Raw genomic sequence first — 25,138 nt, forward strand, 5'->3', positions numbered from 1 at the left:
TCTGACGAAACAGTTTGCATTATAATATAATTGCCAAAAGTTTGCATTTAGCATGCTTATCAGACTTGAAACACACTGTAATACAAATTTAAAAAAAAATCTTTGCCTGACCAAAAATAAATAAAAGTCTTTAACCAAGAGACTAGTTCATAACAGAAACACATCATATGAGCTAATTTTAATCGTTTCCTCATTTCTAAAAATTCCCAACCACAAAGCACCTTCATCACAAATAGCTATGACTTCTGAGGAAACTGCTACATTTTGCCTTGCTGACTGACACACAGTAGAGTATATGAACTGAGAAAAAGGAAAAACGACGGTCCAAAAGAATATGAAATTATTACATGAAAACTGCACTGTCACACTTCCTTCACTAATCTGCATAAGTCCTGAACTCAGTGCCTCTAAAATAAGCTTCCACCATCCAACAGTGAAGAATCATTCTGCCATCTAAGAGGGCAATGTTACATAACCATTAAAAGTTTATCATTAAAGTCCACCATCTTGGTGTCAATGCTATACATGGTTGATGTGTACAAGTGGCCACTAATACGTCACTGCAGATCTCAGACAGCGACAGATACAAAGCGACGGAGAGAGCGAATTCCTACCGTACCGTACAATGCAGGTGTTTAAGATGAGGACATGCAGCCAAAATCTCTGCCACATTAAAATAAGAAGTAAACACACAAACGAATACTGCAGAGAGAGGAGAAGCCCACGACAGACCGGTTGGCATCACACAGGACCGTCTGTCCATCTTACCAGGCAAGCTTGAAGCCTTTCATTAGTGCAGTGCAGGCTGTCCTGATCCCACAGTGTCATCTTCCCATTTCACGGGCCGCCTTTCCCAAGGCATCCCGAGCGGGATGTTAATCCGGGTCGGTTCTGGTGATCCCAAGCACGGGCGATCGGCCCGACTCAGAATGCCTCATTCAGCATGAAAGTGTCTGGCGAGCCATACTTCCACATCCTGAGTGCGTGAAGCGCTCATGTGCACCTCTGAAACGCAGCAGCCTCTCTCTCCCTCTCTCTTCCTGCAGATGAGGGCATGAGCGGCTCTCGTCTCAATCCGGTGCTCACTGAGCATGCTCAGATCCTCTAGGCCACTCCCCTCCCCCCCGCTTCCTTCCTGACTCAAAGAAATTCCTGTCCGGTCTCACTGCTGCTGTGTGTGTGAGGGACTATGGGGCTGTCGACAGCTGGTCCTCTAATCCCTTAATACAGATGGACGGTAAACACTGCGAACAGAGTGTGTAAGGATGAGAGAAATATATTGCTTGGTGTCTTGCACAGTTGATATTACTGCAATTGTCTAGTCACGTGTACAGGCCATAGCAGTGTTTCTCTGATCTCGTGGACACACAGGTCTCTCTTCTGAAACACCCACAAGCTGCCTGAACACAAATGTCTGTTAAAGTGTGTTTTCAATGTGTGCGCTGAATAAAAAAGGGCCAAATTTGTCAGAAAAGAGCAACAGGAAGTGTTCACTACAGACTCAAATTTTGATGGCCGCGTCGTTCAGATTTGACTGGGAATAAAAGCAAGACAATTCTGAGTCACTGTCCTCAAATTCACTTAAATACATGGTGACCATGATTTTCAAAGTAGGACATGTTCCTGAATCCTTGTCCTCATCCCTGTCGTCCTCAACCAATAATATTTTAGGGTTAGGTTTAGGGTTGGGTTTTGGGGCATGAATAGCATTCTAACTTGTCATTTTCCTCTGATTTTACATACAGCATAAACATAAACATAAAGCTTACCCCAAAAAAAGACAAAGACATCAAAGACAAACAAAAGATGTTGATTCTGGCATAAATCCTACTTGGCAAAATCATAGTCATACATTAACAAAAATATGCAAGAAGTTTTCATACTGACAGTGATTTGCAGAATCAAAATGACCATGAGTTCGTTTCAATGAGAGTTAGTGATTTAAGGCTACATGAGGGAAAACAACTGTTATAACAAAAATGCAGTGTTATAACACCATGCACAGTGATGCAATATGGCAAATGGAAGCACAGGCAGAGAAGCTTACATGATTGTCATCCAGCAGCAACCAACTGTCATAATTCAGAGGCGGAAGCAATATGCAAGTAAACTCTTTATTGTAGGTCAGAAGACACAGAAATAACACACGGGTGGGCTGGTGGCGCAGGGACTTGATGGTCAGCGTGGAGGTGAAGACAGGTGACGGTGAATCCAGTGAAGTGAACATCCAACACGACGAACACCATGAAAACACCGAACAGGACACGAACTGGAACAGGAACTGGAACCGGAAGAGCTGACGACGACAACACACTGAGGACACCAAAACCAACGATCTGACAGGGAAAGGAGAGTGCGATGAGTTTATATAGCAGAGATGATTGGTGGTAGCTGATGAGGGGAATGAGATCAGGTGGAGTGCTGATCAACTGAACGAGCAGCCACGCCCACTCACACACACCCACACACACAAAACAACAAATACACGAGACACGAAGAAACCAGTGAATTCATGAACCGTGACAGTACCCCCTCTCCTAGGAACGCCTCCTGGCGTCCCCAGACTCCCTTACCTGTCGATTGTAATCATCGATAAGAGAGTGATCCAGGATGTCTCTGGCAGGAACCCAACTCCTCTCCTCCGGACCGTAACCCTCCCAGTCCACCAAGTACTGGAATCCGCGTCCCCTCCGCCTTGAGTCCAGAATGCGATTAACCGAATACGTAGGTTCCCCTTCTACGAGACGCGGCGGGGGGGGAACCGGGACGGGCGGATTAAACTGAGAATGAAACACGGGCTTGATTTTGGAAACATGGAAGACGGAATGAATCCTCCTGTACACTGGAGGGAGTTTGAGGCGGACTGCCACCGGGCTAATGATCTTGGTGACAGTGAATGGGCCAATAAATTTGGGAGCTAGCTTATTAGAGACGGAGCGGAGAGGAATGTTCTTAGTAGAAAGCCACACTTTTTGACCAACGACGTATACGGGAGGCTTAGACCGGTGGCGATCGGCTTTAGCCTTGGTGCGCGCTCCCGCTTGGAGTAGAGTCTCGCGGGCTCTAGTCCAAGTGTGGCGACACCTCTGGACAAAGGCGTGAGCGGAGGGGACCGCGACTTCGGATTCCAGACTAGGAAAAATTGGTGGCTGGTAACCTAGACTACACTTAAACGGCGATAGGCCCGTAGATGATACTGGTAACGAATTGTGGGCGTACTCCACCATTGACAGTCGTTGGCTCCATGAGGAAGGATTCTTGGAGACCAAACATCGCAACGTTCTCTCCAAATCCTGGTTGGCTCTCTCAGTTTGGCCATTGCTCTGGGGATGAAACCCTGAGGACAGACTAACAGTCGCACCCAGTAATCTACAAAATTCTTGCCAAAATTTGGACACAAATTGGGGTCCTCTGTCGGAGACCACGTCTGTCGGGAGGCCATGTAGCCGAAAGACGTGGTCAACGACTGTTACCGCTGTCTCCTTGGCTGAGGGTAATTTGGGCAAGGGAATGAAATGGACCGCCTTCGAGAATCGGTCCACCACGGTCAAAACTACCGTGTTACCCTGAGAGGGTGGGAGGGCGGTGATAAAATCTAGAGCGATGTGGGACCAGGGTCTCGAAGGGATCGGCAGCGGTTGAAGGAGCCCATCTGGGGGTCGATTGGAAGTCTTACCAGTGGCACAAACTGAGCAAGCCAAAACAAAACTGTGAACGTCACGAGCCATACGTGGCCACCAAAATCGTTGCTTAACTAAAGACGTGGTACGACTGACTCCTGGATGACAAGCCACATTGGAACAATGACCCCACTGAATGACGTTGGACCGTAATTGCTCTGGCACAAATAACCGGTTCGGTGGACAACCGGGCGGAGGCGTTACCCCTTCTAAGGCCGTTCTGACCTTCGATTCGACCTCCCATGAGAGTGTGGAGACAATTAGGGACTCCGGAAAAATGCACTCGGGAGTAGACGGGCGATCGGAATGGTCAAAAATACGTGACAAAGAATCGGGCTTGATGTTTTTGGAGCCCGGGCGGTACGAGAGAGTAAAGTCAAAACGTCCGAAAAAAAGTGCCCACCGAGCCTGCCTAGAGTTCAATCTTTTAGCGGTTCTAATGTATTCCAGATTCTTATGATCGGTCCATACGATAAAAGGTACCCCCGACCCTTCTAACCAGTGACGCCACTCTTCCAATGCTAACTTGACTGCCAACAACTCTCTGTTACCAATATCATAATTACGTTCGGCAGGGGACAAACGATGAGACAAAAACGCGCACGGATGCATTCTGTCGTCTGTAGGAGAACGTTGGGATAACACTGCACCTACCCCCACCTCTGACGCGTCGACCTCCACCATGAACTGACGTGATGGATCAGGGGTAACTAGGATGGGGGCTGAAACAAAGCGGCCTTTCAGTTTGGCAAACGCAGCCTCGGCTGCGTCTGACCACCTGAACGTAGTTCTGGGGGAGGTCAAGGCGGTCAGAGGTGAGGCTAGTTGGCTGAAATTGCGAATGAACCGCCGGTAAAAATTGGCGAACCCCAGAAACCTCTGTAGGGCCTTACGGGAATCTGGACTTGGCCAATCCACCACAGCCTTAACCTTCTCAGGATCCATGCGCATCCCCTCAGACGACACAATGTACCCTAAGAAAGGAACAGACTGTGCATGAAAAGCGCATTTCTCCGCCTTGACAAAAAGACCATTCTCTAACAACCTCTGAAGCACTCGTCTGACGTGCTGAACATGTTCCTGGAGAGACGAAGAAAAAATCAATATGTCATCCAGGTAGACATAAATGAACTGATCGACCATGTCTCTCAGCACGTCATTGACGAGTGCCTGGAAGACTGCTGGACTATTGGACAGCCCGAAAGGCATAACCAAATATTCAAAGTGCCCCCTGGGGGTGTTAAACGCAGTCTTCCATTCATCCCCCTTCCTGATGCGGACCAAATGATAAGCGTTACGTAAGTCCAGTTTTGTGAAGACCGACGCTCCCTGCAACCTCTCGAAGGCTGAAGACATCAACGGCAAAGGATAAGTATTCTTTACCGTGATGTTATTCAGCCCTCGGTAATCAATGCAAGGTCGCAGAGAACCGTCCTTCTTCCCCACAAAAAAGAACCCCGCCCCCGCAGGAGAAGAGGAAGGTCGGATGAATTTGGATGCCAGAGAATCAGAAATATATTTCTCCATGGCCTCCCTCTCGGGAATAGATAGAGAGTAAAGTTTGCCTTTAGGCGGAGACGTACCTGGCAGTAGATCTATTGCACAGTCATAGGGACGATGCGGAGGGAGAGAAGCAGCCCGAGACTTACTGAACACTTCCTTCAGGTCCAGATACTCCGTGGGCACGTTTGATAAATCCACTGCCTCCTCCTGAAAAGCAGAAACAATAACAGACGGACAGGCAGACGCAAGACAGGACTCATGACAAAAACTGCTCCACTCCAACACTGATCTCTGCTGCCAGTCAATTTTGGGGTTATGCTTGATTAGCCAGGGGTGACCGAGAACAACAGGTGCCAGGGGGGAGTCCAGGATGTAAAATGAGGTAGTCTCTGTGTGATTGCCGGATACAGTGAGTGTAATGGGTCCAGTGGTGAATGCGATGGTGGGAAGGGCTTGACCGTTGAGGGCGTGCACAGCAATGGAATGGGTGAGTGGTAACAGGGGAACGTGAATCTTGTGAGCGAATGTGTAGTCCATGAAGTTACCTTCTGCCCCGGAATCCAAAAGTGCAAGACAGTCGTGAGTGTTGGCTGACCATCTAAGTCTTACCGGAAGGAGAGTTGATGTTGATGAGGTCTTCTCAGCGGAGATCCCACCCGACAGTAGCCTCAGATTTACTGCCGGGCTTGCCCTTTTACCGGGCAGTTGTAAGCGAAGTGACCAGCAGTCCCACAGTACAGGCAAAGGCCCTGGGATCTCCGCCTTTCCTTCTCCTCCCGGGAAAGCCGAGCTCGCCCGACCTGCATGGGCTCGTGATCGTAGACGGGGCTGACCGCGTCCCCGCCGCTGGCTTGCGTGGTCTCCACGGTGGTTGAAGCCCGAACCGGTAACTTCATCCGTTCAACACGAGAGAGACGAGAATCCACGCGAAGCGCCAGGTCGATGAGTCCGTTGAGTGTAGCGGGTAAATCCAACGCGTAGATTTCTCTCAGGACGCGGTCAGCCAGCCCATGCAGGAACATGTCCCACTGCGCTTCCTCGTTCCATTGACACTCAGCCGCCAAGGTCCGGAACTCAATGGCATAATCTGATACGGATCTGCTTCCTTGCTTGAGATCCGCCAGGGTTCGTGCTGCTTCTCTTCCCGCGACCGCGCGGTCAAACACCATCTTCATCTCGGCGGCGAGTGTCTGGAACGAGGCACAACACGGATCTTGATTCTCCCACACCGCCGTCCCCCACAGAGCTGCCCTCCCAGTCAGCAGTGTGAGTACGAATGCCACTTTGCTTTGTTCTGTGGCAAATGTTCTGGGTTGCAGAGAGAAATGCATAGTACAGCGAGTTAGAAAAGCTCTGCAAAAATTCGGCTCACCACTGTAGGGTTCAGGGACCGGTAGACGGGGTTCTGACTGGGAGGCGCCTGATGGTGGAACTGGGGGAGCGGCCGGTGTGGGTGGTGGCGCAGTGGGAGCTCGTAGATGTTGAAGCTGCTGGGTGAGCTCGGACACCTGCGCCACGAGAGCTTGAATGGCCCGACCCGACTCCGTAGATGTCCTCTCTTGAGCCTCTATCCGAGAAATGGTTACTCTGATGAAGTCATCAAGCGTAGAGGATCCACTTGCTGCTCCCATCGTTTGGTCAGATCGTTCTGTCATAATTCAGAGGCGGAAGCAATATGCAAGTAAACTCTTTATTGTAGGTCAGAAGACACAGAAATAACACACGGGTGGGCTGGTGGCGCAGGGACTTGATGGTCAGCGTGGAGGTGAAGACAGGTGACGGTGAATCCAGTGAAGTGAACATCCAACACGACGAACACCATGAAAACACCGAACAGGACACGAACTGGAACAGGAACTGGAACCGGAAGAGCTGACGACGACAACACACTGAGGACACCAAAACCAACGATCTGACAGGGAAAGGAGAGTGCGATGAGTTTATATAGCAGAGATGATTGGTGGTAGCTGATGAGGGGAATGAGATCAGGTGGAGTGCTGATCAACTGAACGAGCAGCCACGCCCACTCACACACACCCACACACACAAAACAACAAATACACGAGACACGAAGAAACCAGTGAATTCATGAACCGTGACACCAACAGGACAGCAACTTCCCGTGATTTAATCGCTGTAAGTGTCAACGCACCTACAATACATCATTTTCTATTGGTTATGCAACTGCTTCTCAAAAAACGCAAAACTTGCCTGTTTTACATTGAATATAAATGTGGACTAGGGGTCTGAGAGAAAGAACACCTGGAATAGAGGACTCATAACACCCAGTTTCAAAAGACAAATTAGATCTGTGTGAGCAGTGATGTTTTGCAGCATTATCAACACAAAACGCGTTCACTTCCTTACCGAACACAATGCCTTAAGCAAAAGTCAAATTGGATTCTTACCAAATTTTAGAACATCAGTTCATTTCTTCACCCTCCATACCCTGATTGATAAATACATCAACCAAAACAAAACCAAAATATTTGCATGCTTTGTAGATTTCCAGAAGGCCTTTGATTTAATTTGGCAACAAAGTCTACTGTCTTACTTTCAGAAAATTGGTATAGGGAGCAAAACATACAACATCATAAAAATGATGTATTCAAACAATAAACGTGCAATCAATATTGGCAATAAAAAAACGGAGTTCTTCACTCAAGGATGGGTGTGAGACAGGGCTGCCCACTATCACCGACCCTCTTCAGTATATACATCAATAAATTGGCGAAACTACTAGAACAATCAGCAGCACCTGGCCTCCACATACTATAAAGTTAGTCCTCTATGCAGATGATCTGGTCCTGCTGTCTCCAACAGAAGAGGGTCTAGAGCAGAACCAGTTTCAAGAACAATTTCACCCTTGGTATGATAAAAATTGTTAATGCCACAAACTACTCATACCAAATGGAAACGGAAACCTCAACTTGGCCTTGAATTAAGTGAAAGAGAAAGCAAGAAGGGCTTTCTATGCCATCAAAAAAAATCTATCTAATTTGTCTATCAATCTATCAAAAGATTCCAATCAGTCATAGAACATATTGCACTATATGGCAGCGAAGTTTGGGGTCCTCTCCTAAATCACGAATTTGACAAATAGGACAAAAATCCGATTGAAACCCTGCATACAGAGTTTTGTAAAAGCATCCTTAGAGTACAGAGAAACACACCTAATAATGTATGCAGGGCAGAATCAGGCCAATGCCCTCTATCCACATTGAGAAAAGATCCATCAAATTTTGGAAACATCTAAAATTGTGTGACCCCAACTTCTTTATCATTTTAAAGCCCTTTAAATCCATGAAATGAACGATGAGAAGAGTCCCCTCATTCAGCTGGTACTGAGGCTCCATAAACAGACTAACACATTTAACACGACTAACAATAATCAGCCTCAGGACACTGACAACCCTCATCCACAGAATCAACAGAGCCCAACCAAATGATTAATGCACAAAAGGAAAACTACCTAGCTTATAGGAATGAAACAACACAAAACAAAGCAAACTACAACGTTATTTGGCCCTAAACAGAGATTAGCAGAATGCCTGAGCACAGTCAGAGACCACAAACTGAGGAAAAACATGACGGACTGAGCTACTACAACCTGGCTATAGAGAAGGGCAGATACAGACAGAGCTGGATGCCCAGAGAGGGCAAAAGTATTTGTCCCAACTTCAAAAAGTTGACGAATGATGCACAAGCTCAATATTTTCTTGGTGTAAAAAAGAGACTGCATTTCACTAGCAGCAAAGTAAATCAATTCCTGCCACAAAAAGAGGAAAAGTAAACCAAACAGTGATGCACCCATTTACTCACTCTCTCTCTCTCTCTCTCTCTCACACACACACACACACACACACACACACACACACACACACACACACACACACACACACACACGTGAACTCACACAAACTCTTGTACAAACACACATACACACACACACCACTATAAAGAGAGAGAGGATACCTCTGAAAACCTGACTACTATTTCAAAACTTCATAAATGACCAGCACACATGCACATTTACACACAGACTGGTAAAAAACATGGTCATCTAATTCTCGTTTCTCATTTTTATATCCAACAAGCTAGGATAATACACAAGTAGCCAATAAATTCTCAGCATGATGCTGGCCACAGAGGACTGGCCAATCAGAATGAGTCCCTGTAAAAGCACTGGCCAATCACAGTGCATGTCACAGTGGTGCTGAATGGACAGCTCCATCACGCTCTGAATGTGAATGCATGCATGATGTATGAATAAACATTTTATATGAGACTTTTTAGACAAAATTCAGTGCACCTTGAGATTAAATTATATAATGTGGTCAATTTTTTATGAAATATCCTTTCAAAAATACATATTCTGATTCTTATATGATATGTTATGAGATGTTACTTGTGCCAAAGGTGTTTGATGTCCAATTAAAGAAAATGCAAATGCAGTTTCAAATATGAAAAAATCTATATAATAATTTAAATCAAATATAATTTCATCAGCAGAACTCCTACAATTTCACAGCGCCCAGTACTGATGTGAAATATCAGCATTGCACATGTAATCCGTTACATCAACATGTTCCTTTGCCCTTGCTGGGTCTCTGGGGGTCTGAGTGGGGAAGAGCAGATGAGCAACTCTGGCTCCAGCGGGCCTGCCGAACCTGGCCAATGAAGGCTGGAGTTTATTTCTGTGGATCCAGTCCTGAAATGTTTAGCCCTGTGGCCCAACAGCCAGCTAGAGCTGCCACATAGCCCCGCCCCCTCAGCATTGCTGAGCTCACTGCCACATGGAGGCTGAAGGGAGCCAGCCAATGAGAGGAGAGCGTGAGAGAGTCAGGTGATGAGGTGACTGTCAGGCTTGGTTAGAGAGCGTACTGGAGAAGTGAAGTGAGGCAGCTAATCCCTGCGTGCACAAACAAACACACCCACCCACACACACACACACACATACACACAACCCTGACCGGCAAAAACAACACAGATTGTTATTCCACTGAAAAGAGCTCAGAGGGATCAGATGATATTACTCATAACTAGTTGTTGACGGTTTTTCCAAAATAGGGAATGCCAGATATAATGTTAATATTAGAGCAAAATGGTTAGAATAAACCATGTAAATGGTTACAATATTTACTTAAAACGAATTGTGTTATGCATTAACAAATCTGAAACAGTTATTAGCTTATGCTGATGCAAAATATAGCTTCTTTGTAACGTATTGTTGGGGGGAAAATATGGGGAAGAGAGAATTATGGTGAATAAATATGGTAAAATATTACACACTTATTAGTAGTTAAAATATACTTATTCAAAAATCCTTCAAAATCATAAAAATGTATAACTGCATTTTGAAAGAGTTTTGAATAAATATTGAATACTGTACATTCAAATGTATTAAAAAATATATTTTTATTATAATAATAAAACTAACAGAGTCTGGAATATATAGATATAATTCGTAAATATTATATGTGTAATGATGTGTGATTCTGTGGAGCTTTTCACACTTTCTCTGCTGAAAATCTCTCTCTCTCTCTCTCTCTCTCTATATATATATATTTTTATTTATTTTTTTCAAAGTCTATATGGTAAAATGTGTAAAAGACTTCAACAGTGTGCATGCTTATGTATCACTATTAATATTATCGGATTCAATTAAATGTTTAATAAAAGATGTGTAGAAGTTTATGAATGAATTCTGCTTGAATCTGCAAAGCTTTGTGTGGGATTCAGTAGTTGCAGATCTCATGCAGATGTTACCTCACCGATCACTGAGGAGATGACTTATGATGCAAACACAGGTCTCGGGTGCTTCCCTGAGATTTATACAGCAGCACTGCTGAATCCCACACAGGAAGGAGAACTCAACCATTTGCTCATGACCTACTTTCTCTGGCTCTATACAGCCCACTCTTCCTGACAGAGACCCTAAGGACTCTGAGAGTTAGTTCAATCTGCAAGTAAAACGACTCAGTGGCCACAGACAGACAGACAGATATCCAGAGAGAATTCACTTTACATATGGCTGAGGAAATAGTCAGTTTAAAAGGAAGTCAGAAGTGCACATGAACTACTATGAGAGAAGGGATTCTGTTTACAGCTCAGTGGAAAAGAAAGAGAGTGCGTGTGAGAGAGGTATCTGATTGGGGTGTTAGATAACATCAGTCTGCAGTTCTGTGATGAATCATCAGCTCTGGTAACAGGACACTGCTGCTGCAGGCTTCTGTCTAATCTCAGCTGAAAGATGGCCTGCACATCTTTCATAGGGATCTGGACAATTAAATAAGAACACAAGATCAAATGAGGCAACCCGAGCATGTTGAGCACCCTGAAAATGATTACAGGAACAAGTCAAGCAATAATGTGCTTACACATCTTGTTACACATCATTTTGATGGCCACTATCTTGTTGAAACAAGGGCACTGAGAAAACAGGCTGAGCTTAATTTAAAGGGGACCCTTTTTACAAGATGCAATATAAGTCTCAGTAGTCCCCAGAATGTGTCTGTGAAGTTTCAGATCAAAATATCTCACAAACCATTTATTATCAAATGTTGTAAATGCTCATTTTTAAGTTGAAGCAAAAACACTCTCTTTTCATGCATGTATCTTTAAATGTAAATGAGCTGCTGCTCTCCTCCCCTGTCCAGAATTGAGGGTATGCGTGTGTCACCGTCGACCGGAATGAGAGTAGAAAGACAGAGGGGCAGCATTGGTTTTCAGCGTGAATGCCGCGAAAAACACACAAACACATCTAAAGCGGGAAAGAGCTTTGCGATTGACTGTACAATTAGATTTGACAAGAAATATGAGGTATATTTTTACAACTGGACTTCAGGCAGCTATCAGTTTTGTGTCAATATGCTGAATTTAGGGGTAAAATCATACCCTATATATTGTATTTGTCACGTGTCAGTGCTTGTTTGGACTTTCAATTTGATTGGTTCCTGTTTTCCTTTGTTCTTTTCCCGCCACTCCTTCGCTTCTATGGTTACTGTCGTTAAGTTTAGCTGTGTCATCTGTGTTTAGTTAATGATCATCATCTGTATCACCTGTGTTCCGTTAATCAGTGTCATTTGTGTTTGTATTTAAGCTCCTTCTGTTCAGTCAGTCTTGGTCCGATCTCAGTTTTATTTAGTGTGTGTGTTGCTACCTGTTCTGCTGTCCTGTGTTTAATTACATTAAACCTTCGTTTTTGAAAATATATCCTCGTCTCCGTCTGCCTTCCTGCAACCACCTGTAACCACCTGTGACAATATTGACAACTCATCAATTGTCATGAACAAAATTTTCAACTCAATATTAAAGCTACACTGTGTAATTTTCTAAGTTGATTCTAAGCAAAAAAACACTTTGTTCTTTCAAAATGATATGTGCTCATTAATGTGTAATTACTTCTACCAACTAATCAAGTATTCTCGTAAGCGTAGAATCTGCCATTTAGAATACATACGAGCGAGTCGCTCGAATGGCGGCAGCCATGTTGCGCCTCCATGTTGAAAATACATTAGCCAAAGAGGGACATACCTGGAAATTCAAGCTTCGCCTTTCGCGTTTTTACACTCAGTGACACCGTGACGAGGGGGAGATTACTCGCGACTGCCGGCAGATTTGAAATAATACAGGCAACGTAGGAGTTAAAACGCTCTCGGAATGGGAGGGGCTAGAAAGTAATATTCAGTTGGTAGTCATAAACAATTTCACCGCTAGATGGGAGAAAATCCTAAACAGTGTAGCTTTAAATTTATAATTTGCATGCATTTTAAAGCTATATCAGTTTAAACTTCTGATTTCGGCTTAATGGCTGTGGCCTAATGTTAGAGAGACTGGTAACTCGAAGGTTGTGGGTTCGATTCTCAATACCAGCAGGAAATGACTGAGGTGCCATTGAGCAAGGCACCTAACCCCCAACTGCTCCCTGGGAGCAAGAGCAAAATGGCTGCCCACTGCTCCGAGTGTGTGTGTGTGTGTGTGTTCACTAGGGCTGGTCCAATACCATTTTTTGAGCTTCGAAGCTTCGGTAGTAATGAACATCGAATATTCGAAGCTTCGGAGAGAGGGGGCTGAACATATTCTTCTCTCTAATAAAGGCAGTATATTCTCTGTGTCTGTATGTCCGTTTGCATTTTGATTATTTCGAGAACCGTTCATCCAATCGACTTCACAAGGGAGTGCAGTGCCGCATTTGGTGCAATAGGCTATAGATGGACACGCGAGACGCGACACATTCAGAATGAATAAACTTTTAGTAAACTACAGAACAGCGCGAGCTGGAAGCGGCGCACCTCACGCGGGCAGGGCTTTATGCTCCGAGAACGGACACTGGACTAGTGATATAAACCGCACACAGTCTGTTAACTTAAGCAATACTAAGGTAGTCTAATATTTTTCTGACTAACAAATTACTGACACAGTAAAGGGTAGACTTAAATAAAGAAAAACGAAATTTAAATAAAGAAAAACGAAATTTAAATAAAGAAAAAAAACGAAATTTAAATAAAGAAAAACGAAATTTAAATAAAGAAAAAACGAAATTTAAATAAAGAAAAACGAAATTAAGTTAAATTAAAAACGAGATTAATTTAGATTGATAATAACGGGTAAAAAGGCTAATACATTTTGTTTCTATTATTCTATTTTCCACAATGTCAAAGCAACGCAGTTTAACCCAAAACACAAGCTCAGGCATGCACTTCGGTCCATACAAACTCCGCTGTTCTGCGCTCTAGCCAGAGAATACTCCCATTGCTGGAACACTGCGTCGGTTCTATTTCTAGCATGCACGCGTTTTCCGCGTGGCTCGAACCGCGCCTGAGACGCGTGTCTCACGCAGGCAGTGTGCAAACTCCAACCTGTTAACATGGGAGCCGAAATAAAAAACAGACACGCCACGCAGCTGAGACGCTCACGCCACGCAGTCGCCGGCCTTATTCAAGCGCGAATGAAAACAGTTTCGCGGGGGATCCCAGGTGTGCAAAAAAAAAAAAAAAAACGATTAAACGATTATATTCGAATGTCAAATTTTCAAATCGAATACCAACCCACCGAACGAATATTCGGATATTCGGGTCCAGCCCTAGTGTTCACTACTTACTACTCCTAATGTGCACTAACTTGGATGGGTTAATGCAGAGGAAATGCAGCCTTGTCACTTTCACATATGGGCCCAGTTTCACAAACAGGTTTTAGATTAAGCCAGGATTAGGCCTTAGTTCAGGACAGCTCTTATAAAACGTCTTGTAAAGCCTTAAAAAACATTACTGGTGTGCAACTTGAGACAAAACAATGGCACTGGCATATTTTAAGATTTGCCAGTGCAAGTTGCTTTCAGTTAGAACAGTTCAAACATGAATTTTAGTCTGGGACTAGGTTTAAGCCTCGCCTGTGAAACCGGTGGAATGTTTTCTGAGTGCACACATCCGAAGCACGCACACAGAAAGCTGGCTGCCAGACATGAGTATTAAACTAAGCTCTCTTTCACACTTCTTGCGGTTAAACTGTCGGGTTATGTCAAAAACATACAAAGAACACATAAACACAGTCAGCTATGTCTGTGAATGTAAACAGCAGGGAAAGAAATCGCATGTGTATATTAAGAGTAAGATCTGTGTATTAAAGTGTTCTTGATTGAGCAACTTTAGTTGCTTTAATAAAAAATACATTTCTTAATTGAATGCTGCTGTTAAATGCTCTGGCGAAGAGATAAACATGGTGGACTGCGTAAAGCTCACTCAGGGGAGGAGCTAAGCTAATAGGGCAGATTCCGTGCCAGTCGTGGGCGGGGCCTGTTCCAATGTGATTCCACATTCCTGAACGGCTCATTTTCACTGCCACTATTTACCCAGCCGCCCAATCACAGTGGATGAGAGGCGCGACAAATACCACACCGACCAACTGTCACTCATCAATCTCATGAACCCACATAGGCCGACGGGTCAATCATGTTTTTCTACGTGGTTCATCTCTTCATCCAAAACGAGGGCCAGAGCAAGTACTTTACAATGGGTGACATTTTTATATTCAGAAACAAACTATCTGCGAAATCAGATACTAGTAAATCTTCCGCAGATATCCTGATATTCTGAATCAAGTGCCTGCAGTTAGGCGTTTTTCAGAAGAGCACCTGTCATTTTCAGCTCGCTATAAACGCTTTGGTGGAAACAAAGCCTAAGTGTTCATATACAGTATGTACGATGGCCCCAGAATGTAATTGGACACTAGATACACAAGTTAATATATCTGAATGTCATTGCATTAGATACAAAATAAACCAATAATGCAAACAAAAGATGCATGAGCTTTTCTCAGAATTAACTTCACGTTTCTAAGCCTTTTTGTGAACACCTCAAGTTCACACATGTCCAACAGTCACCATGGGTAAACAGTTAACTATGGACATGTTCACATGAAAACATTTTACAATATTTTTAGTCTGACAAACTTCTTTATGTAAAACTTTTGGCTTTAAAAGTGTGCTAGTGCGAGCTTTTATTAAAATAAATGTCAGTTGGTTTGATTTCTAGTTATCTAATGCACTGACATTCAGATATTTTGAAAGTATGGCATCCAACTACTTTTTGTGGCCCCGGTCTCTGTAAACTACATGGATATTGTAAGGAAATATGAAACGTTAAATGTAGCAAGTTGCAGTGAATAATGTATGCTTCCTGTTATAGGCTCACTGCACTTTTCTTTTGCAACGTAAGCATCTCCTAACAAACTATAGCAAAAGGGCAACTCAGAATGTTGCTGATCATGTCAAAACAAAAACCCTGTCCCAATGTACAAGGTCTGATCTCACCTCAATACACAGAGGAATAGAGAGAGAGAGAGAGAGAGAGAGAGAGAGAGAGGGGTTGAGGCTGGCAGAGTGATTTCTTTGTTAATAAGTCTGCTTTGAACAACTGCTAATTAAAGAACAGGCACACTAGCGCGCACACACACACACACACACACACACACACACACACACACATCTGCATTCATCAAAGCTTTGTGTCTGAAGAGAAACAGATCTAGTTAGTCTAGCCACTGTGACAGGGACACAATGACCCTGAGCTCATGTCGATCAGAAGAACATGACATGACTCTTTCACTGTCTCATCCTCTCACTCAAGTGTGTGTGTGTGTGCGTGTGTGCGTGCGTGCGTGCGTGCGTGCGTGTGTGTGTGAGAGAGAGAGAGAGAGAGAGAGAGAGAGAGAGAGAGAGATGTTCATTCTGTTTAGCATCACTTTGTTAAAGAGATAGTTCACTCAAAAACGAATGTTCCGTCATCATTTACTCATCCTCATGCTGTTCCAAACTTCTTTTGTGGAACACAAGCTGAATTTTTTAGGAATACCCTGGCCACTCATTTCAATATAAAGAAAGTGAAGAGGACTTGGGCTGTCAAGCTCCAAAATGGCAAAAAAAAAAAAAGAGTGCAATAAAAGTATCATTAAAGCAGTCCACATGTATTATGCATTATATTGCATTTTGTATTATATAGTGCATTATATTTGTTTGTATGATGAACATATTTGAGTTGGTATTCTCTGAAAAGCTTGATCTCTGCCCAAGCTTTCCTTAGAATAAGAATTCACAAGAGAAGTAACAATGTCCAATACACGTCATTCTTTTGAATAAGATTCTTTTCAATGAATCAGTCGATCCAGTTCACAAAACTTAATTTGATCACAAATTGCAATGATTTCAACTCAATGGTTCAATGATCTAGTAACAATGGTAAATAGTTCACTGGAGGGTAAGATTATCAGCAAGTAACTTAAATTTCATCACGCAATGGTCTCGTATGGACTACTTTTATGGTGATTTAGCATCCTTTCAGTGTTGGCAACTTAGCAACTTTGTCACTATATATTAGTGACTTTTCAGACCTCTTTAGCAACTTTTCAAAAAAGCGACTTGCGACAAATCAAGCAACTTTTTGGACTACTGGTTAACATGTAGCCTAGTCAATCACTATATCATACTTGTTCCGATGTCTGACAGAAAATTGGTAAATGAAAACAGCTTTATTGGACATTCGGCTATTAAAATAAAGTATGTTAACACAGATTAGGAGAGAAAACAGATTTAAAGTGCCGACAGTCGCCACATTACGTCATCTAGCGACATTTAGCAACTTTCTAAGCAGGTTTTGGGCACTTGCCATTGAAAATATTTGGCAACACTGATCCTTTAGATATAAGCTTTAGTGATCATTCATTATAACTGATTGGAAGTAGTGCATCCAGTAAATTATGCTAAATTTCTCCTTTTGTGCTGCTCATAAAAAGAAAAAAAATGATACAGGTTTGGAATCGAATGACACAATGCTGCGAATGTAATGACAGAATTTTCAGTTTAGGTGACCTATTCCAATCTGTTCTGTGCCACGGTTATGACTGATTATAACATATTACTTTAACCTATTCATTAAGTACATGTTTAATGCATTATTTAATGCATTTAAAAAGCATAACTAAAAATAAGTATGTATTATAATGAATTGTGATAATGGATTTTTACATTTATTTGAGAACATTAAACATATAAAACAATGTGAATTAAAAATAATGCACAAATATCCAGTGGCTTTCGGTTCAAAACTGCAGGAGAACAAATTATAACCACAAACATGACTAAAATAATGAATAATTATACGTTTGAATCAACCTTCTCTCCTCTTTACGTCTCTACTGTAAAAAATTGAAGGGTAATTCTATACATCACAGGAAACAGTATCTGCTCCAGCAATACAGACTGGATCAACTGACCATGAATTTCTGCCTGACAATTACAGTCTGTACACAACACCTGGCAAAAACAGACAAAAAGTACTCACTGATCCCGGCGAAAGTGCAGTCTTTTCCTGAGCGTGGACACCCGTGGGTGACAGCCCAGTTTGACGGGTGACGTACATGATAAAGTCCTGCTCTGAACCATGATGCACTACTCATGTGGACCTGCACACGGTTCTCACACACACACACCGTAGCGGGAAGAAGACTCCTCATTGCTGAACTCCCTGCACCCCCTCCTCTCCTCTATCTCTCTCTCTCTCTCTCTCTCTCTCTCTCTCTCTCTCTTTCTCTCTTCACGGGCCGTGTCTTGTCCTGCAGTGACCTACAGTAGATCCTGCATTTTCTCTGTGTGTTGTAGATCAGCACAGCTTGTTTCCTCACCTAAGGTGTGTGTGAGTCAGACCACCAGCAGAGATGCTATTATGACCATCAGAGTCTCAGACAAGAGCTTGGGTGCTAGTGGGCAAGAATGCATGTCTAATAACCACAGATCTGATAGGGTGAATGGATTTGGTTGTTGTTTTATGAGCACGGCTGGACCTGAATTTGAATCAATTTGGCAAATAGAATGATATTTTCAATATTTATTTTTATAGGTTGAAACCATGAACAACTTAAAATTTGGCAAACTTAAATTCTGTATTGATAGTTGTTTTTGTTTTGGTTTTTTTATGTGTATAAATATATATATATATATCAGGACAAATCAGGCATAATCAGTCAAAATTAAAGGGAGGGTAGGGAATTTGTTTTCTAAACACTTTTTGTTATACTGGTTGAAACTCTCTACACGTCCTGAAAGCAATCAATAATAGAAGTGGTCTAAATAAGGGATGGCGAAAACTAAAAATTTTCTTGACCGACCACCGAGCCTCATTAGCCGGGTTGAAACCGGTTAACCAATTAGTTTAAAATATGCTACGCTATTTGAAATAACAGCCATTTCGAGCCGCGCCTGCAATTTCGCAACTCTGTCGCATCTCTCTGCCGCTCTGCCTCCCGCTCACACACACACTGCCCCGGCGCCGCCCTTCCACTCACATCACTTTTTTAAAATCCCCTACAGCGCAAAACATGAGTCCCGCAAACGCGGCGCCGAGGAGCTTGTATGTAATCGGAGGACAAATGGCTAAGTACAAACAGGCAAGAAAAATTGAGTGTGAGGGATTTGTTCACTTCACACAAAAAGATCTTGGAATGAGATGGCTAACTGTAGTAGCATTTAGTCCACTGTCTATAATAGTAATTTTTTTTTTAACCAACTACCGACAATTTACCAACTACCGACAACTTTGATCGGTTAACGTTGATACGGTCAACCATCGGTCAAACGGTCATCAGTTAACATCCCTAGTCTAAATATTAAAACATTTACATATATCTTCTGTGAAAGTCTCAGGACCAAAAAATGTTGTACCTGCTTGTCAATATTACCTCCACGCACCTGCTCGCGCAGACATCACACGCCATAAGCATGTTGTAGACAGTCACTGTGCGCCATAAACTAACAGCAGCCACTTTTACAGTTCCTCCTGAACCAAACCAACGAGCTTATGCTGCGCTCACACCATTTCGTAACCATAATTTCGTAAAAAAAAAAAAAAGTGACGTTTCAATGTCGACAGTATCAATGCTGAAAGTAATCTGCAGCAGTCAGGTAGTACAAGTAAGATCTCTGTAAGTTGTTTATGTTGATTATTATTGTAATGTTATGTGCTTTGAGACATGAGGTAGTTTAATGTGTCTCTCATCTCATGATGCTTTGAAAACTCTGCTGTACGCGTTCATGTGTTTTGAAGATGGCATGGCTTTGGAGACGCTCTGAAGGGAGGGTGGGATCGTATGCTTTCAAAGCTAGCTTGAAATTGCAAGTCTCTCCGAAACCCTACTTTGTTTTGTCATAAAATATTTTTGTAAATAAATTCAAATTCGACATCATGTGAGATGTGGCCAATTCAATTCAAATTCACACTCATGAACTGAAATGGAGCCTGTGTATGTGTGTGTAAATGAGAGTTGTGCTGTGATTTATTCAGCCTAACGGGACACAAGCAGGTTGAACATTCATCACCTTTAATGAGCATTAGCTGCTTTTACGTCACGACACAAAACTGATTTAAAAATAAGCTCAGGAATCAGCTGAAATCAGGTTGCTGAGTGCACAAAACTGAGCTGTGGGCGACCACTCGCATACTGACTGACTTCAGCAGGTGTATAGATGCGCACCCGCACACACACACACTCATGCACATACTCACACAAACGGTTATCTTAAAGGAGTTTAAATAAAGATCTCTTTTCAGACAATGGTAAATAATACTGATGAACGTTAAAAGCAACAAACAAACACAAAAATAATGAATGATTAGTGATGTTCACAAGACACATTTCATAAATCCAGGAAAAAGAACAACGTGTTCTAAAGAGGTCCAATAAAGGCACAAATAACCAAGTGCCTGAAGCCTGGAGATGAAAAAGAAAAAAGAAAAAACTCATAAGATATTCCAGCTGAAGATCAGAGTGTTCTTTGCCCAGCTGGGCTCAACAAGAACATTTGAGCACAGCTAAAAATCTGAGCTTTCCCTACAAAAACTTGCTTAGCTGATTCAACCTTCACAGCACCTGGTTTAATTTCGAAGATGACGACAAAATAAAAATGATCTGAGAAAATGCAGCCCTGCCATGGGAAAGTGAAATGCGCTAGAGTTGTTTTTGAGTTGGCACAGACCTTGTGGTCAGACTCATAACCAGATAACAGATGCAGAACACGAGCCGCGACACAAAAAGAAGAACAACTTCAAAAGCAAAACATGAACCACTAAAAACAGAAACTTCTCAACCACACTTGAGATCCAACACTTGAACAGGAAGTTCACATCATGTCAAGCTTCTCAGTGTCTGCCGTTATAAAGTGTCACTTGACAACTGTTTTCTTTTCTTTTTCAGAGGCTGAATCCATATTGATATTTGTCATATCAAAACACACCAGATTAAAAAATATATTTTTTAAAGTCACATTGAGCAATAAATCCAAAATAATGAGATAGTTGTGTAATTCAATAGTTATAATTGTGAGATATAATGTCCCATAGCAAGTATGAGAACAAAAAAAAAATTCTCCTTGAAATTATGAAAAAATTATGAGACAAAGTTGCGTTGTAAATTAAAATAAAAAATAAGAAATAATTTTTCATTGAAATAAAATAGACAAAGTTGCATTGTAAGAATTAAAGTCACAATTAAAATACTTTAGCAATTATAATATGTGAAGTCAAAATTACTGTACCTTTTTGGTGTATATATACCTATATGCTTTTGTTGAATCTATCTATCTATCTATCTATCTATCTATCTATCTATCTTAACCCCTTGTGGCACAGGACATATCACATACTGTGCTAGCTAGGCTACATATTTTCCCATCAGTAGTGCAGTAGAATTATACGAATCATGCTTCAGAGAGATGTGAGCTGACCAACTACTGACCGACTACTGTTGGACATGTGGGAACTACGGTGAGAGCAGCATAACACATAAATGGAAGACATGCATGTAAAACACACTGACAATCAAAATGACATGTAAAGTCCAGTGTCTCGGCGTGGAGTACCTGTCCTCGCGGGTGTTGGGGCTCAGGTAGCGTGTGGACTCTTCCTCATGACTGCTCTGCAGGCTGCTCTGCTGACTGCTGTAACACACATCAGCACATTAGTCAGAACATAAGAAATACACAAACACCAGACGTCATACTGAGAAAGAGACGACAGAAGGTGATTTTGGACACACAGTGATCTTTTAATTACATGGTGACAAAAAAATGCTCAAACAAGACACACATAGTTTTACAGTCCAACGTTGCTCGGGCTTACAACTAAAAGGAACAAACATCCATGAATCATCTAAAATATTCAGGATAGTTTAATCTTACCCACTAGAGGGCAGCAGAGAGTGCTGAGAGAATTTCAATTGGAAAACAATTGAATAAACTAAAACAACAATATTTCCATTTAACCAGTTAAACTGGTTCGCTGAGTATTGCGTACTGCATGAAAAGGAAGCAGGTGATAAAACAGCCTAACAGGTCAACATAATGGAGCCCTAGATTAGTGAACGCTGTTGTGCTTAAGGGTTTTCTACCAGCAAACACCTGACAGCTCACAATACACAGCTGTTACCCGATTCATGTCAGTCATGTCAAACATTTGCATGTCGGAATTTATTTACTAAACCATAAATCCCCTGTATGGTACCAGTTAAGTTTACACACACCTTCTCAATCTTTATTAGTAGTATTTTCCACATTTTAAAATTATAGCAAAGTTGTGAATATTATGAAATAACACAAGTATGAGAATTATGCAGTGACCAAAAAAAAAAGAGAGAAAAAAAATCCCCTTTTTGAAAATAAATAAATACTTTTTATTCGGCAGGCCGGGATGCATTACATTTATCAAAAAATGAAGACTTTCATTGTTACATTGTTACAAAAAAAATCGAAAAAATCTATTTCAAATAAACGCTGATCTTTTGAACTTTCTGTTTATCAAACCCAAATGTATCACGGTTTTCACAAAAATAAAGAAGCACAAGTGTTTTTAACATCGATAATAAGAAGAAGAAATGTTTCTTGAGTGGCAAATCATATTAGACTGATTTCTAAAGAATCATGTGACACTGAAGACTGGAGTAATGATATTACTATTTTTAGTTTATTTTTGATCAAATAATTTGTATGCTTGGTAAGTATAAGAGACTTACCAACCCCAAATTTTTCAACAGTCGTGTAATTTTTATATTTTATTTGGGGGATTTTGCATAATAAATGCTGTAACACAAGATGAACATTTTCAAAATGCATAGAAAACACACATACGTTTGCTTGAGGTGGAGAATTGTTTTATTCTGTAAGAAGACATGTGTATATATTATGCTAGAAATGCATTAACCAATAAATTCCTACAAGTGTTTTTTTGTGTCATGTGTCAAGTCATGTGACTGAATAATTCGCACAGAGAAGAAAATAGGTGTGTTTGACTTAAAGCAGCACTATCCAAACTGGCCGGTGTTAACCGTGTGTTTCGGACTTAATGATGAAACATAAATCCAGTTAAGCGTGTCTAAACTTTCAACTGGTAGTGCCCCTTAAGCAGAATTTCTGCTTTTGTTAATGCTGCTTGAAGTCAAACTTAAGGTCATAGCAGATACATACTGCATGTTGTATTTTTGTCTATTAAAAGGCAGGAAGAGTCGTGAATATTTAAGACGTCCCCAGACAGCGTCCGCTTGTTCTTCCCTCCGGCCTATAAATGTCCCAGCAGAGACTTCAGTCTGTCCAGAAAAGACGGAAAACACACTCACACACAAACACACGGGTTGTCTGCTATGTAATGTGCCAGAGCAAGCCCACATGAAGACTCAAATGAAGTGATGCACAGTACTCATGATGGACAGCAGGAATGGAGAATGGATGGGTTTGTGGGCGAGGGCTCGTGCTCATACAGACCTGCTCTCACTGCCGTGCTCTTTTTTCTCTCCTCCTCTCAGCCACTTGCGCAGGAGGAAGCGTCTGCGTTGGGGAGAGGCGCTGGGTGTGGAACAGCTCGACCACACCGCATCCTCGTCGCTGGACGGCGTGATCTCAATGGACGGAAGCTGCAGGTACTCCTTGGAGCCGGAACTCTGAAGATGTTCCTGCTCTTTCTCGCTCATGACGTTCTTCATACGCCGCATTTTAAAGCGCTTGCGGCGCAGAGACGAGCTGGACAGGGCCGGATCCACCACGGATCCGTTACACTCCCCGTCTGCCGGGCCCTGGATCTGCAACGCGGGCAGCTGGAGGGTCTCGAACATGGTTCTGCTTCTGTTCAGTCTCACATGTGTCCAGAACCAAATAAAGATACAGATCAGAGAGCTCAGTGAGTCCACACCTGGGCTGAGCTGAGTTCAGCACTTTCTGTGTCGAGATGGCTCGGTGCGGACATATTTTAGGAGAGTCTTACAGGAGGTTTCCTTCAAAAAACCTTTATCCAGAAAACCAGGATAGCTCCCTAGAGGTCAGAGGAAGGTCATAAGGTCTACTAGGTCAGCAGTTCTCAAACTATGGAAAATTGCAATACTAAAAACCTAAAAATGTATGTTTATTTTATTTCAATTAATTTACATTAATGTTTATCAAGTTTTACATAGGTTTGCGCATCTAACAACGTGTCCTATCCAGACGTGATGTGACAAGATTCCAGCGACAAGCAGTTTGTCTGTCCACAGCAGACTACGAGACCTGACAAAATCAATCAACTATCACAGCCAATCAGAAGAGCATGTGGGCGGAGTCTCTCTGCAAGTGTACAGCACTTGCAAGGAAATGGATAATCTAGCTAATTAATAAATAGTAAACCAATTTAACATTATTAAAAAAACAGTTACCAAGTGACTGAAACAATCTTTGTCATTAAATACCCTTGTTTGTTCACACTGAGTTCACAGTTTGAACATTCTTGTTTCCTTAATTCACAGCAGCGGAGGTGAATTATTCATTGTCACTTTCAGTATGGCTATAAAAGGGCACGCAAAATGATATTCAAACTCGCATTAGACCATTTCAACATTAAATGAAGCACAAAATCAGTAAACTTCTGTCCCGTCTTTGACAGTCTACGCAACTACCACTTTGACACTTCAAAAAGGTCATAAAGAGATCATAAAAAAATTGAGCGGTTTAGTCCGAATTTTCTGAAGAGACTTGATCGCGTTATATGATGAACAGATTTAATTTAGGCTTTTATTCACATATAAACATTCATCAACTCACACATCAGTTACGGTTTTACAGAAACGGAAGCTCAAACATGTTCACTTGAAGTTTGAGAACCAATGAGGTTCATTCTCGTGTTATACATCCCGTTCGAGCTTCAGTGAGAACCAATGAGGTTCATTCTCATGTTACGCAGCACATTTGAGCTTTCGCAAGAACCAACAAAGTTTCTTCTCGCGGTTGAGCTTCTGTTTAAGTTCGCTGATCAATATTTATATGTGAATAAAAGCCTAACTTCAATCTCGTCATATAATCATACAATCGTCATATAGCAATCAAGTATCTTCATAAAATTTGGACTAAAATGCTCAATTCATTTGGAGTAGTCTTACAATCTCTTTATGAACTT

At 42.2% G+C, this 25,138-nt stretch overlaps 1 protein-coding gene across 5 annotated transcripts in view; it reads right to left on the minus strand.

Moving 5' to 3' along the window:
- Window positions 1-23,917, minus strand: part of gramd1ba (GRAM domain containing 1Ba) — a 51,615-nt gene extending 27,698 nt beyond the window's left edge. For 2 of the 5 annotated variants that reach the window (XM_079861538.1, XM_079861537.1), the window contains exons 1-2: window positions 23,482-23,898; window positions 21,589-21,666 (exon numbers count right to left, since the gene is read on the minus strand). In XM_079861538.1, the coding sequence (XP_079717664.1) occupies window positions 21,589-21,666; window positions 23,482-23,828 (425 nt within the window). In that variant the 5' untranslated portion in view covers window positions 23,829-23,898. Of the gene's footprint in view, window positions 1-768; window positions 1,081-21,588; window positions 21,667-23,481 lie in introns of those variants that run through there. The other 3 variants (XM_079861539.1, XM_079861540.1, XM_079861541.1) reach the window with 2 other exon arrangements.
- Between the last annotated feature and the right edge of the window lie 1,221 nt (window positions 23,918-25,138).

The sequence above is a fragment of the Squalius cephalus genome (assembly GCF_949319135.1).
Source record: "Squalius cephalus genome assembly, chromosome: 24".
Classification (NCBI taxonomy): Eukaryota; Metazoa; Chordata; class Actinopteri; order Cypriniformes; family Leuciscidae; genus Squalius; species Squalius cephalus.